The 18,085-nt window shown below is 39.2% G+C and overlaps 1 protein-coding gene across 19 annotated transcripts in view; it reads left to right on the top strand.

Moving 5' to 3' along the window:
- Positions 1 to 18,085, top strand: part of OGFOD1 (2-oxoglutarate and iron dependent oxygenase domain containing 1) — a 54,514-nt gene that overhangs the window by 1,374 nt on the left and 35,055 nt on the right. For 13 of the 19 annotated variants that reach the window (XR_016022080.1, XR_016022078.1, XR_016022079.1 and 10 more), the window contains exons 2-14: positions 422 to 539; positions 2,638 to 2,674; positions 3,818 to 3,864; positions 4,507 to 4,607; positions 7,331 to 7,447; positions 8,010 to 8,101; positions 8,307 to 8,435; positions 8,738 to 8,851; positions 10,210 to 10,289; positions 10,569 to 10,882; positions 14,318 to 14,440; positions 14,898 to 14,956; positions 15,443 to 15,693. Coding sequence is in view for 3 of the 19 variants with exons in the window: in XM_074314861.2 (XP_074170962.2) it covers positions 422 to 539; positions 2,638 to 2,674; positions 3,818 to 3,864; positions 4,507 to 4,607; positions 7,331 to 7,447; positions 8,010 to 8,101; positions 8,307 to 8,435; positions 8,738 to 8,851; positions 10,210 to 10,289; positions 10,569 to 10,882; positions 14,318 to 14,440; positions 14,898 to 14,956; positions 15,443 to 15,604 (1,493 nt within the window). In the remaining 16 variants the exon portion in view is untranslated. Of the gene's footprint in view, positions 1 to 421; positions 568 to 2,637; positions 2,675 to 3,817; positions 3,865 to 4,506; positions 4,608 to 7,330; positions 7,448 to 8,009; positions 8,102 to 8,306; positions 8,436 to 8,737; positions 8,852 to 10,209; positions 10,290 to 10,568; positions 10,883 to 14,317; positions 14,441 to 14,897; positions 14,957 to 15,442; positions 16,184 to 18,085 lie in introns of those variants that run through there. The other 6 variants (XR_016022082.1, XR_016022084.1, XM_019753944.3 and 3 more) reach the window with 4 other exon arrangements.

The following is an 18,085-nucleotide window of genomic DNA, read 5'->3' as shown; positions in this document are numbered from 1 at the left end:
TGTGTGTGTGTTGCAACTTCCTTAGACAGTAACTTGGGGAAAGAAAAAGGATTGAAGGAAAATTGCCAGACAGTATTGCTATTCTCATTTTTAATTTCGGGGGAAATAAATTAAGACTCTAAAATACATTCAGCAAGTAACCATTGAACTAAAACAAACAAACACAAAAAAAACCCAAAAGAGCAGGAACCTTACTTTAGTGATATCACTTATACTCATATTAAGGACTAATATTTTAAGCACAGTATCTTTAAAAAGTAGTATTAAGTGGATAAAGAAAAAAGGGAAGAGCTTCTAATTCTCCCCCATATCTTAGACTTGAGGTACTAGGTTCCTGAAAATTCATGACCATCCCTTTTTTTATTCTCTTTACTATGCTGCTCGGGTCAAAAATACAAAAGGAATGTTTTCTTTCCAACAGAAGCCATTGTCATGGACATGGACCCCTTTCTTCACTGCGTGATCCCAAACTTCATCCAAAGCCAAAACTTCTTGGAAGAGCTTCAAAAGGAACTTTTGAACTTGGACTTCCATGAAAAGTATAATGATTTATATAAGTTTCAGCAGGTATTTATGCCCCTTTCCATTAGCTCTTCCACTTCAGAGATTTATTATCTATAAAATCATTCAGTAGCTTTAGACTTGAGGTTTTTAGATTGGGTTTGCCTTGGAGGGTCCTTGCCTTGATGTTAAAAGCATTCATTCCTTTAACATAAGCTTCCTGAGTGTTAATTATGTGTTAGGTGCTATCATCCTTTGGGAGTCTTTGCCAGTTCCTGCCCTATAACACTTTAAAATCTAAAATAATAAAGGTGATGGTGGTGACGGAGAGTCAAAAAATACGGTAAGCCAAGAAGTACATTACAAACAAAAGTATATTTTGGGGAGTGGTATACTGAAGAGGGTTGTACATTGGAAGATAATAACCGTTTAAATTTTTGAGTTCATGTATTTGTTTAGGTGGCTTGATGTATTGCAGTACACTCTCCACTGTAGTATGTCCTGTAGCGAGTGAGTTAGATCCATTCTTTTTTTGGTGGGCAATTTAATTTGGCAGAATAGACTATCTCAAAATCAAAGCTAGTTTTTCTACTCTTAGAAAACAGGCCCAAACTAGGGATACAAATATAGATCGTCGGTTTCCCCAGTTTGGGGAGCTATCTTTCAGTACATACTATACATCATTCTTAGAAATCCTTTATAAAACTTCAAGGACATCAGCCCTTAAAAAAAAAAAAATCACAAAAAAATAAATGAAAAATGAAAAAGATGAATTGTTTTGTTTTCTTTGTATTTTCCCTTTGATTTCTCTTTATCTGAGATGAGATTAAATAATGTGTTTCTTTTTCTTGCTTTTATTCTTTTACACTAGAGCTGATTGTCTGGTCAGCTGGTTGTGGCCCATCTCTCTTGGACATGTGATTGAATTAACCAGGTTAAACAAATGAATGATGTGACTCATAATTCAAAAAATGGAATGAAAATTAACTTTTATGCATAGTAAAAGTTGCGTAGGTTAATTAAAAACCATTGTTGTTTGCCTTTTTAATTATATCAATTTTGATAACATTAGGTCTCTTTTGTTGATTTAGAGCTAAATACATCTCTGATTACTAAAATTGAGAAATCAAAGTGGTTTTCACTTAATGCAATTTTATAAGGGAAAATATGTCTAACTGTGAAGTGAGTGAGAGGCAAAATAATAAAAAGGGCCTGGGGTGATGAGGGGGAAAAAGCCATTACTTTAGATCCCCTGGGTGTTTGGTGAAACTCTGCTGTGAATAATTTTTACTATGCTCACTTTGGGACAGAACTTCATCCTAAGACAGTAAATATAAAAACTGTTTTCAGTCTCCAGTCCATTCAAACTTCGCCTATATCTTTTTGCTTTGCTCATGCTGTGAATTGACTTGATAATTGGGTCTCTAACATCTCCCAATCCCCTTAACCAAGTTTGTCATTAGAAGTAGCCTCATATTCTGTATTTATTTTAAAGCAAGCATTATTCAGTGCCTGCTTTATGCCATGGCAAGTGCTTTATATTTATTAATCCATTAAATGCTCATAACAATCCCATGATGGACACACATTACTATTCCTGTTTTACAGATGAGGAAACTATACATCAGTTTTTCTTTCTCTTCTGGATCATTCTCTTCAACATACAAAAAAAAAAAAGCTCATCATCTCATCTTAAGAAAAAAAAATGCTCTGGATCTACCTGTCCCCTTAAGCTACCACCCCGTTGCTCTGCTTCCCTTGACAGTAGCATTCCTTGTGAGTTGTCTGCACTGTCTCAGATTCCTCTCCTCCCGTTCTGTTAAGACCGCTGTGGTCAGGCTTTCACCTAGTACACGGCACAGAACTGCAGTCTTCAAGGTCATTCACAACATCTGCATCAGTAAATTCAATCGCCAGTTTCAGGCCTGGTTTGTGTTTTTTTTAATGGAGAGCGCAGCTCACAGTGGCCTATGCAGGGATCGAACCGGCAGCTTTGGTGATCTTAGTACCATGCTCTAGCCAACTGAGCTAACCAGCCACCCCATTCAGGCCTGGTTTTACTTGACCTCTCAGCAGCATTTGACCTGTGTTACTCCTTCCTCCTGGAGACATTTGCTTTTTTCACTTTCCTTTCAGGATACCATGCTCTGCTGGTTTTCTTTCTACCTCACGGGTGAGTCCCTCTTAGTTTCCTTTGGTAGGTCTTCCTTATGTCCCTGACTTAATGATAAAGTACCCTAGGGCTGAGCCCTTGGACCAAGCAGATTTCCAGGAGCCCCTAATCTTGCTTCTAATCCTGGATCTCTATTTAGTGTCTCACACTTAAGTCCAAAACTAAACTCCTGATCTTCTCCCCATAAGTCTGTTCCATCTGCAGTTTTACGCATTCCGGTTAACGGCAACTCGATCTTTCCACTGGCTCTGGCTAAAACCCTAGAGGTCATCCTTGATTCTTCTCTCAAACCTCATACCCAGTTCATTAGGAAATTCTACCTTCAAAATATATCCAGAAAAACCCACTTCTTTCGGCTTCCACTGCCAGCAGCCAACACTTGGTCCAAGCCCTCTTTGACTCTCCCCAGGATCATTCTATTAGTGTATTAACCACTCTCCCTGCTTCTACCCTTCCCCCCCCACACAGTATTCTTTTAAAATGAAAATGGACCCAAGAGAATTGAAAACATGTTCACATAAAAACTAGTACACAAATGTTTGTAGCAGCATTATGTTATTCATAATAGCCAAAAAGTGGAAACAACCCAAATGTACATAAACTGATGGATGGATAAACACAATGTGGCATATCCATCATAATGGAATGCTATTCAGCCAGAAAAAGGAATGAAGTACTAATATTGCTACAACATAGATGAACCTGGAAAACATGTTAAGTGAAAGAAGCTAGACACAAAAGGCCACATACTGTATGATTCCGTTTATGTGTCATGTCCGAATAGGCAAATAGAGAGGCAGAAAGTAGATTAGTGGTTGCCAGAACAATTTGTCACCTTTTATACTAATAATCGACTTTTTATATTTATCATCTGTCTCCCTCAACAAGAATATAAGCTCCACTGTAATAACTTAAGTATTTGTTGAATGAATAAGACCTAGAGAAGCTAAGAGACTTGCCTTAGTCACAGACTGCCAAATGGAGGGGCCAGGCCTCAAACCTAGGCAGTTTGGCTTCAGAGTCTTAGCCACAGTGCTATACAGGCTCTTAACCACAGTGCTTACTGCCAGAATACTCACTGACATCTTCTCCTGTGTGCATCTAACGTGAAGGAAATCCTTTTTTTCTTTTTTCATGATCAAGTCTGACGATTTGAAGAAGAGAAAAGAGCCTCACATCTGTGCTTTAAGGTAAACAAGTAATCATATTTGTTGGGTGCCTAATATGTGCCAGGCTGGCTAGTACATGCTTTAAATGTTATGTCATACAATCTTTGCTGACATTATTATCCCATTTTCTTGAAGAGGAAACAGACTCTGAGAAAGTAAATCACTTCTTCAAGGCTGCCTAGGAAAAAACCAAGGGAGCTAAGATATAAACTCAAGTCTGATTCTAAGACCCAAGTTCTCAATGATAAAATGTTCGACCTTGTTAGTAGTCAGGGAAACAAATTAACACTGAAGGTACCACCATTCACATATTAGGTTGGCAAATAATAAAAACAAAATCTCCAGGGCTGACAGAAGTGTAGATACCTTTATACACTGCTGCAGTCTTTCTTAGAAGATGGTTTGGAAAGATGTATCAAAACCTAAAAATTAGGCTTATCTTTTTGTAGTGTAATTCCACGTATAGAGTTTATCCTGAGAAAATAATTAAGGATGTGCTCTGGGAATATTAGTCCTAAACTATGCAAGTTTAAAGTGAGGACCATTCTCAGGAATGGATCTCTTGAGTAAACCACAACCTCCAGGAAGATTGAGTTGTGGCATGGATTCAAATGGAGCCCACACCGTGGCATAACAAGTCATCTCTTTTGTTTACATTTCTAGGAAAATTCTGTTTGAGGATTTCCGGGCTTGGCTTTCTGACATTTCCAAGATTGACCTGGAATCAACTATTGACATGTCCTGTGCTAAATATGAATTCTCAGGTAAGAAAGATAAAGCCCTGATGTCTGTAAGATTTAAAGGTTTTGACTAAATAATGGTGGAAAGATAGTGTCAGTGTATCAAAATCCTAGGCCATGAATCCCTGCATAGCACTAAGACCTTCTTAATAAGGAAGGTCTGACCCAGCTCATACAGAAATGCCCGTCATAGTGGAAGGTGTAAGGCAGTGGTTCTTTGGGAATATGACGAAAGCTCTTGACCATTTTGTCAGAAAAGTGCCGATAATGCACATACGAGTACACACCAACTTTCCATATAATATCAGGAAATTCAGCGGTGACATTGTAAACTCCCCTCTTAGACTTCTTAGGGAACAAATGTCTCCCCCGGTGTCATTTGTTCTTTTTTCCTTTTTTTAATTTTGAAGGTAATAAGTGAGTATACTCTTAAGGAAAAAAATTCGAACAACATAAAAATATACAGTGTGAACCTTGATAGTTCCCTTCACCTTCTCCTTGACCCCCCCCTTTCTTTACAGAGGTATCCATTCTCACCAGTTTGAGGTGCATCCTTCCAGTTCCCTTTCTGAGCATAAATGTCTTTTTGAAAACATGTTTGGTTTTTTCGCCTGGAAGGAAAAGTGTTTTGTTTTGGGTTTAACTCTTATCCTGGGGAAGTTTAACTTGGTAACAACTTTTGAGGATAACTTAGTAATACACATAAAGAGTGATATCATATGCCCTTCTTTTAACTTTTTTTCTTTTTGAAGTAATTTCAAACATACAGAAAAGTGGCAAACATAGTACATATAATTTTTCTCCTGTTTTACTTGAAAGTGGGATGCCATTATGATGCTCTATGTCCCCTGAATAACTTCAGTAATTCCTACAAGGACATTCTCCTACGTGAAAATCAGGAAATTGGAGTGACACAGTATTCCCGTCCAATTCACAGGCTCCTTGCAAGTTCCATCATTTGGTCCTTCAGCAGAACACAGTCCAGCACTTACTTGTCTCTTTAGTCTCCCTCAGTCTAGAGCAGTTCCTCAGTCTCTTGTTTCATGATGCTTCTGACTATTTACAGATGAGTTATTTTGTAAAACTTCCCTCAGTTTCGGTTTGTCAGTTGCTTCCTCGTGGTTAGATTCAAGTCATGCGTTTTTGGCAAGAATATTACAGATTTATGTGTTCTTATTGCACCTTATCAAGTGGCACACAGTTTCTGTCGTCTTACTAGTGACAGTAACTTTGATCACTTAACTAAGGTGCTGCCTGATATCACATTTGTCTGTAAATTATTGTTTCCTCTCTATAAGGTAAGTATTTTGTGAGGAGATACTTTAAGATTATGTAAATTTCCCTTTTCTCCTCAACCTTTGATTCACCTGTTCTAGCATCCACTGATTATTCCTTGCTAAATTATTAGTATGCATGTTGCCAAATGGTGATTTTTACAATAAGATCATTTCTTCTGCATTCATTAGTTGTCACTCTACTGTAAGGACAACTTTTTCCTCTCCCCATTTATTCATTTATTTAGGTCAGTGTGGATTTACGGACTTACTATTTATATAATGGGTCATTAGTTACTGTCATTTTATTGATGCTCATATTGTCCCTGATTTGATCAAGGGCAGCACCTTTAAACTGACTTACGTGTCCTTTTGATATGTCCCCATCATTCTTAATACGTCTTATTTTCTGGCAAAACAAGATTTTCCAGGCTTATCTTACCTTTCCCCTGCTCTACACCTGGAGTTGGCTGTTCTTTCAAAGAACCCTGGTTCCTTTAGTGAAGAATGATACTTAAAAATCAAGATGGGGACTCCAGGTGTTTTTGCTATTAGGGTGGCACTTCTCCCAGACCCTTTTAGTGGAAGGAGGCAGTAAATATATGTATGCATTTACATTTGTATTTCTGTATCTGTACTTACATCTGTATGTTTACATAAACATCTGTATAGATATATAAGAAACTGAATTCACATTGATTCCTCCAGTTCCAATTCAACATGATAGAGTTCATTCTAGATTTCTCCTTTCCTCTGTGTGGAATTCCTTTCTTCAACAGTGAGAAACCTGGCTTCCATTATCATCAATATATTTTTCAAAACAATCCCTCCACGTGTGAACGATCTCAGTTTACCGTAGTACTCCCTCTTCCACTCTGCATGGCTGCATGCCTTGCTCAACCCCACCTAATGGCTTTAGAAGTTTAACTCAAGAAATTAATGGGAACAAGTACAAAAGAGATCTATGTGTAATGGTGTGCATTAAAGCATTCTTAATAGACAAGAAATGGAAACAATTAACAAATAAAAGAGTGGTTAAGGGGGGAGGGAGGTAATTCATAATCCATATAGTAGAATAACTGCAGCCAATAAAGAGATGACAAGTGTGTATATTGAGATCGAAAGACACTTACCACATAATAAAAAAAAGACCAGGCCATGGAATAAACACTGTAGGATACCATTTTTTTCAAAAGCAAATACATGTATGTAGAAAAAATACGAGATTATATGTAAAGATGTTGTCGGGGATTATCTCTAGGTCTAACTACATACGCGTTCTTCAGTGTTTTTTAGAATTTTTAATATTGACAGTTTTCTCTCTTTAATTATGAAAGGGGAAATCCGTACCATTTTAAAACTGGAAGAGCTGACATTACAATGAGTATCAGATGGACTGGTATTAAGTGCAGGGTCAGGTATCGACTGCTCAGTGTCTCTGCAGGGACATTAAGGTGTGCGTTGAACTTGCAGATGCCCTACTGTGCCACGACGACGAGCTGGAAGGACGCCGGATTGCCTTCATTCTTTACCTGGTTCCCTCCTGGGACAGGAGCTTGGGGGGCACCCTGGACCTATACAGTGTTGATGGTAAGACAAATGTGTGCTCTTCAACACCAGTAGCCACTTCTGAATTCTCACAGGCAATGTCTGTATGTGTCAGAGGAGATGGAAGCCATTGATTACAGTGACAGCCGCAGGAGGACTTACTGCTACCTGACAGCCCTGACAGCCACCTCTCTCACTTGTACTGGAGATAATCATTACTGGAGATGAAAAGTTGTCAGACCTGGCTTCGGAATACAGACCAGGGGTAGAGAGCACGTAAAGCTGCTTGTGGCTGTCAATCTGCCAGCACCTGTCCATCTGACAAAGTCAGGGTTTTTTGTTTTAATAACTGACCCCAGGGGTTGACTCCAGGAAACTTTCAGCCCTCATCAATAATATATGAGTGGTACAATGAAGAACAAATGTCAGCTGGCAGAACTAGCAAGTACGAGTGAAACAGATGGAAAGGGATGGTATTTGGGGCTCTGAAGGGTACATCTAGATACACTTAGAAATGTGAGTATTGTCCAGGTGAAACGAGGTGGCCTGGAAGTGGTTAATGATAATGAAATCACATTCGTGGATGTGTTCTCTCCTGGTACAGAACACTTGCAGCCGAAGCAGATTGTCAAGTCTCTTATCCCTTCGTGGAACACACTGGTTTTCTTTGAAGTGTCTCCAGTATCCTTTCACCAGGTAAAGACTGTAAGCCACAGATAAATAGAGACCTAAGGATCATGCCTTTTAGTCACCCATTATCTAAATGTGACAGCTTCCTGTTGGACTTAAGTGGCCAGGTTGTTTTCACACCTAGCGTGGAGGGTCCTGAAATTAGTGTGCCTCAGCTGGTAATCTTTCTCCTATTCTTTGTGTTGATGTGTCGCTGGTCTTGTCCTTGCAGGTGTCTGAAGTCCTGTCTGAAGAAAAGTCGCGTTTGTCTATAAGTGGCTGGTTTCATGGTCCTTCGCTGACCAGGCCTCCCAACTACTTTGAACCTCTCATCCCTCGGAGCCCTCACATCCCACAAGATGTAAGGACAAATTCCTGCTGCCGGGATTCTTGTCTTAGAAGCTGGAGCATATCATTTGTTTTTCTGGTTTAAAACTGCTATTCCTGATAATGAGACTAGACTTTGAGCTTGTCCTACCACTCTTCATAGGTAAACTTTTGATAGTGTCTTTTTCTCAGGTATAGTTTACCATCACTTTATGTTTAACAAGGAAACAGTTAAAAAGTGGGGACTTGCGTATACTTTACTAGTATGAAATGATGTAAGAACAAAAGCAATAGGAATTATTAACTCATCTTTTGCATCTGCTACTGCTTTGCAAGCATGAAATTTTGTATGATTGGATCAACCCTACCTATCTGGACATGGATTATCAAATTCAAATTCAAGAAGAGTTTGAAGAAAGGTCTGAAATTCTCCTGAAGGAGTTCCTAAAGGTAGGTCAGCACATCTTGTCTGGTATATCTTGGGTGGATAAATAGGCGTCACCAAGAGTTTTTGTTCTTTTTTTTGTTGTTCCTAGTTACAATGTTTATGCCATCTCTAATTTAAATAAAATACAGAAATGATAATAACATTGGTATCAGCTAGATGCTCAGTGGGTTAAGAGTCCCTTGCGTATTCCACAGTTCTCTAGAATCTTAATGGTAATAGACACACAGAGAAGCTCCTACACTGAAAATCAGTTGTGTGTGGTCCCCTTCCTATCCGCTTGAATATGGTGCCTACTATTTTAATGATAGGTTACTAATCGATCAACACTATTACTGAAAGTTCGGCAATGATGAGGCAGCACATTAGGGTGAAGAGAGAACTAGATCAGAAGTCAGAAGACCTTCTATTCCTGGCCTGGCTCTGACTGGACTGACCTGACCACATCCCTCAATCTCTTTGAGCTTTTATTTCATCATCGTTACACTGGAGTAACACCTGCCATGCCCACCTTTGAGAGTTGCTGTGAGGCCCAAATGAGATCACGTACACTGGTGCTTCAGAGTTGACCTAGGGTCCCATGAAATGACAGTCCCAGGAGCTGTTTCTCCATGAAAAAATGGTTGAGAGACAATACATAATGTCTCTCTCTCGGAATTTTATAGCTGACATTGGGGTATTAAGCAATTTGAGTAGTAGTAAATAAACTTGTTTAAGCCTATTTAATTCAGTTTACCTAAACCATGCTTTGGGGTCCTTTTTCTTAAGACTGATATGACTGTTGTTTTCAGAAAACTCCTTAGGAAACTGCGTTAAACAAGTACGTATATAGCCTGTGGAGAATATTGCAGTAGGTTACTCAGTTTCTGTACTGTACTTGACATTTAAATTTAGAATGCTGACTAAATAAAGGGAATGAGCTGAGGCCTGGGGAATCTGTTGTTATATAGAGATTTTTCATTGTAATGACACTGACTTACGCAGTTCAATTTTTTTTCTTATACCTTACCAATTAAAGAGTCTGTATTAAAAAATAAAAATAATAAAACTTTTTTTTAAAATTAAAAGAATATTATCCTCATTTTATAAATGCAGGAATTGAGAGGTTGAGCAATTTGACATAAGATAAACAACTACTTAAGGAAATGGCCCAAATCAACACTCAGGTCTCTTGGCTAAAGCATGCTGACAATATATCCAGTCTTGGCTTTGGCTTCACCATATCAAGACTGGGGAATCTTGTGCAAAAGGGATGAGAGTTAACTGACCCCTTTAGAAGTCAGCCAGAATGATTCTGCAGGGCTGCAAGACCAGTGTGGGATCACAAGGAGATTTTTAACTGCTTTATTTGCTCATTTTCCAGCCTGAGAAATTTGCAGAGGTCTGTGAGGCTTTGGAGAAAGGAGATGTGAAATGGAGCAGCCGAGGTCCCCCTAACAAAAGGTAGAACCCATCATGCAAGACGTTTGCATCTGCATTTGGCACCTGCCTGTTTGTCTGACAGACTCACCTTCAATAATAGGACATTTGCCCTAGTGATGTTTGGTACTCAGGGACATCCAGTAGCAGGCCCGAATAGAATCTCACTATTATAACAACATGTGCTTTAGTAAGCTATGCCAAGATTTAGGGAGAGAGGTACAAAGCTAATGATCAGCTTTTGTTCCACGAGTAATTTGACATCTGTGGCTTTGATGAACGACTGACATTGCTGCTTTTCAGGTTTTATGAGAAAGCTGAGGAGAGCACACTTCCTGACATACTGAAGGACTGCATGGCATTATTTCGCTCCGAGGCACTCTTCTTGCTGCTGTCCAACTTCACAGGCCTGAAGCTTCACTTCTTGGCCCCTTCAGAAGAAGATGAGGTTGAGGACACAAAAGAGGGAGAAGCAGCCTCTGCTCCTGATAGCACTGAAGAAGGGACGAGCTGTAGCTCCTCTGAGCCAAAGAGTAACCAGGAGGCCACTGGCAACAACAGCCAACAGAGCAGTGAACAGACAGACCCAGTGCCAGCGGAAAACGAAGCCCAGAAAGGTAAGCTGTTGTTATAACTTGTCTCTATTTTCCATTAAGCATTCACCATTCAGTCATTTATTCATTCAGCAAATATTTCTTGAGCATCTACTGTATACCAGGCCCTGTTTCAGGAGCTGAAGAAAAAAAACAGACGAGGTTTCTGCTCTCCTCAAGCGTGTACTCTAATAGGAGAGGACAGAGCTTAAATATATACACCAACAACTAGGAAACATCAAATAATGATAAATGCTGCGGAGATCATTTTAATAGGGTTGTGTGCTGAGCAGTGACTGACTGAGTGGCCGCTTAGGTGAACGGGCAATCTGGAAAAGCCTGTCTGAGGAGCTGTCAGCCAGGCTCACGTCTGAATGACAGGAGGGAGATGCAGGAAGAGCATTCTAGTAGGTAGGAGAAACAGCTAGTACCTTTTATCAGGGTAACGATAGTACAGGTGGTGGAGAGAAAGGACTGGCTTTGCCTACAATTACTCTAAAACACAAGAACATAAAGGAGAAGAAGGTGATCAGCTTATTCTGCTAAGAACCAGTAACAGACTAAGAAAAACTTGCTTGAATTTGGACAAATAGAGGGAAGGAAGTTATTAAAAGTAGAGACGTTTAATCATCTACAAACAAGATGGAAAGGAGAAAAATATAGGAAGTTTAAGAAGTAATGCTTCTATGGAGATTTTGGCACCATTAACTGAGCAAGTATAAATTCAGCTTAAATGTCACAGCACCTTCTAACTCAGATTAGAAAACCTGTTACCCGCTTCCTCTCCTCAGTTTTACTATCCTCTGCTTCCACTCTAATTCCTTCACAAGGACCCTATGCAGTTAGAAGAACAAAGACAAGGGAGGTGGTACCTGTGGAAATAAAACCAGCAGTGTGAGATGCTAACCGCCAGCAACAAGACTCAGATTCTGTATCTCCCAAACTGGTGGCCCTGCCACTATGGTCACCACAGATATTTAGGAAAACCAGACCCCGGTGGCTTTCTGTGCAGTTTAATACACAAGAAAGCCTTATTTTGAAAGGTTGGTTTTCCTTGGTAATTGATACTGGCATCTATACCTAGATCCTAAAAATAAGTCAGGTGAGTGGGGCCGCAAGGGCTTTTTAAAAATGTATTTGTCCACTTCTATTCCTTTTTGGGGTTTTTTTGTGAACCTGCAACTTGGAAGAAAATTTATATAGACAACCAAAAAGATGCTTTATTCTGTTATTGAGCATCTACTGTATGCAAGGCCTTAGGCCAGAGCTGAGTCGGGAATACAAATGTAAATGAGAAAAGCCACTGTTTACAAAGTTGACCATCTTAAAGGAAAGCTGTAAAGCATTTTTAAGGAAAAGCTGAAAAGCTGCTAAGGTATGTAATAGCAGTGTTAATGTTGGCTTAGCTAGGGCACGTTCGATAAGATATCCAGAACCATTACAGACCAGACAATTAAGTTTCTGTTTTTTAAAAAATATATAAAATATAACGTTAATTTCAGAATGTTTGGAAAACAAATAAGTAAAAGGAAAATAAGCACCTATTTGTGGCCGCTATTAACATTTGAAATATATCCTTCTAGTCTTTTTTGCTATGTAGGCATATACGCATATAGGTAACAAACTTCCTCGGCTTTTATCTGGGAATGTCTTAATTTCTCCCTCACTCTTGAGGACAGTTTTGCCAAATACACGATTATTGGCTGACAGCGTTTTTTCTTTTATATTTGAATATACCTGACCACTGCCTTCTGGCCTCCAGAATTGCTGATGAGAAATCTGCTGATCTTATTAAGAATCCTTTGTATGTGATTGACTTCTCTCTTGCTGCTTTCAAGATTCTTTGTCTTTTGAAAGTTTCATTATGGTGTGTCTTGGTGTAGATCTCTTTCAGTTCAGCTTACTTGGAATTCATTGAGCTTCTTGGATATTTATATTCATGTCTTTCATAGAATTTGGGAAGTTTTTAGCCATTATTGCTTTAAATATTCTCTCTGCGCCTTTCTTTCTCCCTTTTCCTTTTCAGACTCCCACAATGCATATGTTGATCAGCTGATGGTGTCCCACGGGTCCCTTAGACTCTACTCACTGTTTTCTAATATTTTCTCTTTCTGTTCCTCAGTCTTGGTAATTTCCATTGTCTCATCTTCAAGTTTGCTGATTCTTCTGCCTGCTCAAATCTGCCTTTGAATTCCTCTAGTTAATTTTTTCATTTCAGTTATTGTACTTTTCAGCTCCAGAATCTCTTTTTGGTTTCTTTTTAAAGTTTGTTTTCTTTATTGATATTTCCATTTTCTTCATACATTGTTTCCTTGATTTTCTCCACATCTTTAGTTTTTGAGCATCTTTAAGACAGCTGTTTTAAAATCTTCTTCTAGTGTATCTGCCATCAGGTCTTTTTCAGGGACAGTTTGTGTTGACTTTTTCCCTTTGAATGGGCCACTTTACTGTTTCTTTGTATGCCTTCCGATTTTTTTTATTGAAAACTGGACATTTGAATCTAAAATGTAACTTAACACAAAAAACCAGCTAGATCTAACAGACATGTACAAAACACTCTACCCAACAATAGCATACACATTCTTCTCAAGTGCACGTGGGACATCTTCCAGGATAGACAATATGTTAGACCACAAATTATGTCTCAATAGATTTTAAAAAAATAAATATACAAAGTATCTTCTCCAACCACAACGAGATGAAGTTAAAAAATGAGCTATCAAGCCATGAAAAGACATGGAGGAAACTTAAATGCATATTACTGCGTGAAAGAAGCCAGTCTGAAACCGTATTGTGTGATTCCAACTATATGACATTCAGGAAAAGGCAAAACTAAGGAGAGTGGTTGGAAGGATTTGGGAGAGAGGCATGAATAGGTGGAGCACAGGGCGGTTTAGTGGCAGTGAAACTGTTCTGTATGACACTGTAATAATGGACACGACATTAAGCATTTGTCAAACCCATAGAATATACAACACAAAGAGTAAACCCTAATGCAAACTATGCACTCTAGCTAATAATAATGTATCAGTATTGATTCATCAACTGTAACAAATATACCACACTAAGAGTAGATGTTAATAATAGGGAACTGGGGGAGAATGGTGTGGAAACTACTTTCTAGGAAGATTTTCTGTAAACCTAAAATTGCTCTAAAAAATAGCCTATTACAAATAATATTCACATTTTAACTTTTTATTTTGGGCAGCTAAGTATCTACCCCATCTGAAATTTTCTGTAAAGAGAGAACTAGAAAGTCAACTGTTTTTCCCCAAATAGTCACACCTGGTAATTTCTGACACTCACTGACGGCTAATTTGGTGGAATAGTAGGTCAGCTGAAGGTTTATGGCAATGGTTTCCCATTAGTGCTGTATCATTCCTAATTGTCATTCCCTTGCAATCTAGCAGCGGTATTAAGGTTATTTTAATATTTTTCTGGTCTTCTGTTTTTTCTTAGAATCAAGTGTTCCCACATGCCAGGGGGAACTGAGGCACTGGAAGACTGGTCACTACACTTTGATCCATGACAACAGCAAGACTGAATTTGCCCTGGACTTACTTCTTTACTGTGGCTGTGAAGGTAAGAGGGAGGCAGAAAGCAGTGTTTCCTTAAGAGGGGCATCTGTCCTGGGTGCTCCTCTCCAACTGAACCAATTCAGAAGTATTTGCCGTGGCCAGGGTCTCGGATCACAGGAGCTCAATGTTGGAAGGGATCTTAGGGGTCATGAATTTCATTCTCCTAACTCAAAGGAGGATTTACATCTTTGACTATGGTACGGGAGATGGACCAAACCACAATTTCCCTCCAAGAATGCCAGCTTTTGTGTAATTGTGCTTCCAAGTACATTTTACATGTAATTCTTCATTTTCAGTTCTTATTCAATGTTGACTGAATGGTAAAATCAGGCTCATAGTGTTGGTTACTACTGAACTCCCAGACCCGTCAGTTTTAAGCAGCATGGGGTCAGTGATTTAAGCACATGGTGTAACTCTTGCATTGAGAACTTTCTGAATGCTGTTTGTTTTTCCCTTGTAAGGCTGGGAGCCAGAATATGGTGGCTTTACTTCCTACATTGCCAAAGGTGAAGATGAAGAGGTAAGTTGCTTCTGATAGCACACTATCTTTTTAGTTCTTGAGGATGCTTTCATTCTTCAAAATCCCAATTTTTATAACCTTCTACCAATGTCTTTGACAATTCCATGTTGGTCTGCCGACAATGGTCTAATTTCTAGTAGAATGTACTCAGCATGGAATAAAGATGCTAAAGAATAATCACTAAACATTCTACCCTGAGGAATTCCAAATAAATTAAAAGCTACATGGTATATTCCCATTAATCTTTCAATGTAGAACGAAATGCATTAGGTAAAACCTTTCTGGGTATGTATTGTAATGGGGCTTGTTAGAAAATGTCTTGACAGCCAGAGCAATAGGTCTTCCCTAGTAAAGGATCTTTCCTGTTCCCTGTCCCTAATCTGAAGTACTTGATATGGAAGCCATCTGTTCAGAAGTGAATCATTGAAGAAAAGAGTTAAGAATAAGCTTCATGTTCTGATGCACTGTTGTATTTGCCTGTTTCAGCTGCTAACAGTGAATCCAGAAAACAATTCTTTGGCATTGGTCTACAGAGACAGAGAGACTCTTAAATTTGTGAAGCACATTAACCACCGAAGCCTAGAACAAAAGAAAACCTTCCCAAACAGAACAGGTTTCTGGGCCTTTTCATTCGTCTATTATGAATGATAGGGCTGGGAAAGCAGGAAAAAAAGAGACCCTTCAGTACTGGAAATCTGGAAGAGCTAGTCTGGCATCAAGTGGAGGAGAGCTATAAGGTAACCTGTCTGACAGTGTCCTTAAAACTGTGTGTGGTTGTCCTTTAATAGGACTCACGGGATTGTCCTTAATCTAGACCTCCAGCTTGGAGATACATACTTATCTCTTCATTGAAAAGTTTCTGTCTTTTTCTACAATATTCAGTTATTCGTTTTCCATATTGACTTCTTCGGTGATTTAAAAAAACAAAATTGTGGTAAAATATATATAAACCATTTTTAGTGTACGGTTCAGTGGCATTAAGTACATCCCTACACAGTTGTGCAGCTTTCACCACCATCCACTTCCAGAACTTTTTCATCTTCCCAAACTGAAAGTCTGTCCCCGTTAAGTAGTAACTCCCACTCCTTCCTCCAGCCAGCCTCTCGCAACCACCATTCTATTATCTGTCTCTGAATTTGACTACTCATATTCCTTGTGTAAGTGCAATACAATATTTGTCATTTTGTGACTGTCTTATTTCACTTAGCATAAAATCTTCAAGATTCATCCATGTTTCCAAATTTTTTTTATACTCATAAATGATTGCAGATTCTGCCCTTCCTAATCACACTGGTTTAGAAAATGATAGAACCTTACATCCTGTTCATGCTGAGCCCATTACACTTCTTTCCACTGCCTCTGGCTGTGACTCTCCCAGGACAGTGTGGACTTAGATGATGTATAATATTCTTCCCTTGAAAAAGGCCTAGCCTAAAACATCATGGCCTCAAGAGACTTCTGCCTTGTAAAGTAGATACTGCTTGCACCGTATATAATCTTTCCAGGTGCCCACTGCTTTTCATACGGAGTTGTGGCTCCTGTGTAACGCAGTGGTTCTAGCCTGACATAGGACTTTCATTTTCCCAAATACTGTAGGGTCAACTATAAAACTGGTTGCCTTTTTTTTTCTGTTTTAAGAGACCACGTGCTAAAAGGCCTCATCATAATGTCAAGAAGCTATCCCTTTTATTAATTCCTTTTTCCCTGAACTGTTCTGGGGGTTATGTAATAACTATTAGGTGGCAAAAGTAATTGCTCTTTAAAAGAAATAATTGCAAAAACCGCAATTATTTTTGGACCGACCTAATAGTACCTATGTGTGTGGGTGTGGATGGGTGCGTCTTCAGTTGAAAGATGGTATTTTCATTTTATTTCAATACTGTCTCCGTTTCCTTTCCCTTTTTTTACATTATTAGCTATTGCCGTAGCTTTTATTTTGGGTTTTACTAATTAATAGGAAAAACATTGGGCTTTTTATCTTCTTTAATCTCCTAAAACTTTGAGTACTATTTTCTAGAGTTTGCATTTAAATGAAGAAAATGAGTTTCACTTTCTTTTAGGTTGATGGTTTCATAAATGTTTTGATTTTGCACCCCAGTCAGCAGGAAATGTTTTAACATGTTTGACCATTATATGGATATTTACCTATAAATTTTACAGATGTACTAATATTCAGTATTGTTATGAAACAAACACTAATTTTTAAAGGATGAGATAAAAAGAAATACCTAGAACAAATTCTGTTATCTCTCCACACCCACACCATATTGGGCTATTTCACATACCTACAGTTTTGGAGACCACACTTTTTCTTTTTTTTAAAGATTTTATTGGGGAAGGGAAACAGGACATTATTGGGGAACAGTGTGTACTTCCAGGACTTTTTTCCAAGTCAAGTTGTTGTCCTTTCAATCTTAGTTGTGGAGGGTGCCGTTCAGCTTCAAGTTGTTGCCCTTTCAGTTTTAGTTTTAGGAGGGCGCAGCTCAGCTCCAGGTCCAGTTGCCGTTTCTAGTTGCAGAGGGCACGGCCCACCATCCCTTGCGGGAGTCGAAACCGGCAACCTTGTGGTTGAGAGGACACGCTCCCACCAACTGAGCCATCCGGGAGCTCAATGGCAGCTTAGCTCAAGGTGCCATGTTCAATCTTAGTTGCAGAGGGCGGAGCCCACCATCCCTTGCGGGACTCGAGGACTTGAATTGGCAACCTTGTGGTTGAGAGCCCACTGGCCCATGTGGGAATCGAACCGGCAGCCTTCGGAGTTAGGAGCATGGAGCTCTAACCACCTGAGCCACCGGGCCAGCCCAAGACCACCCTTTTTTAAACATAGTGTAGTGACACTCAAGTCAGATTGCAACTACTTTGTTACTAATGGTTTAAATTTTAAGACTTGTCTTTTAAGTTCCTGCAGACCAGAGGTCATCCCTATAATATTACTTTCATTCACTTATTTCTGATGTGTTTTCATGGGCGGGGGTTCGGGTGGAGAGAGAGGGAGAGAGAAGGAAAGAGAGAGAGAGAGAGAGATTGAGGTTCTGGTTAACACCCTGTCAGAGGCCTAACCCCAGGAAGGCCCAAGGAAATGTGCTGGGCAGGTGAAACCGTCATGTGCCACACTGGGGAAATAGTCTG

The sequence above is a fragment of the Rhinolophus sinicus genome, chromosome 8 (assembly GCF_057876585.1).
Source record: "Rhinolophus sinicus isolate RSI-liver-muscle chromosome 8, RSI-T2T, whole genome shotgun sequence".
NCBI classification, from domain to species: Eukaryota; Metazoa; Chordata; class Mammalia; order Chiroptera; family Rhinolophidae; genus Rhinolophus; species Rhinolophus sinicus.
This window is presented reverse-complemented; position numbering and strand designations above follow the sequence as displayed.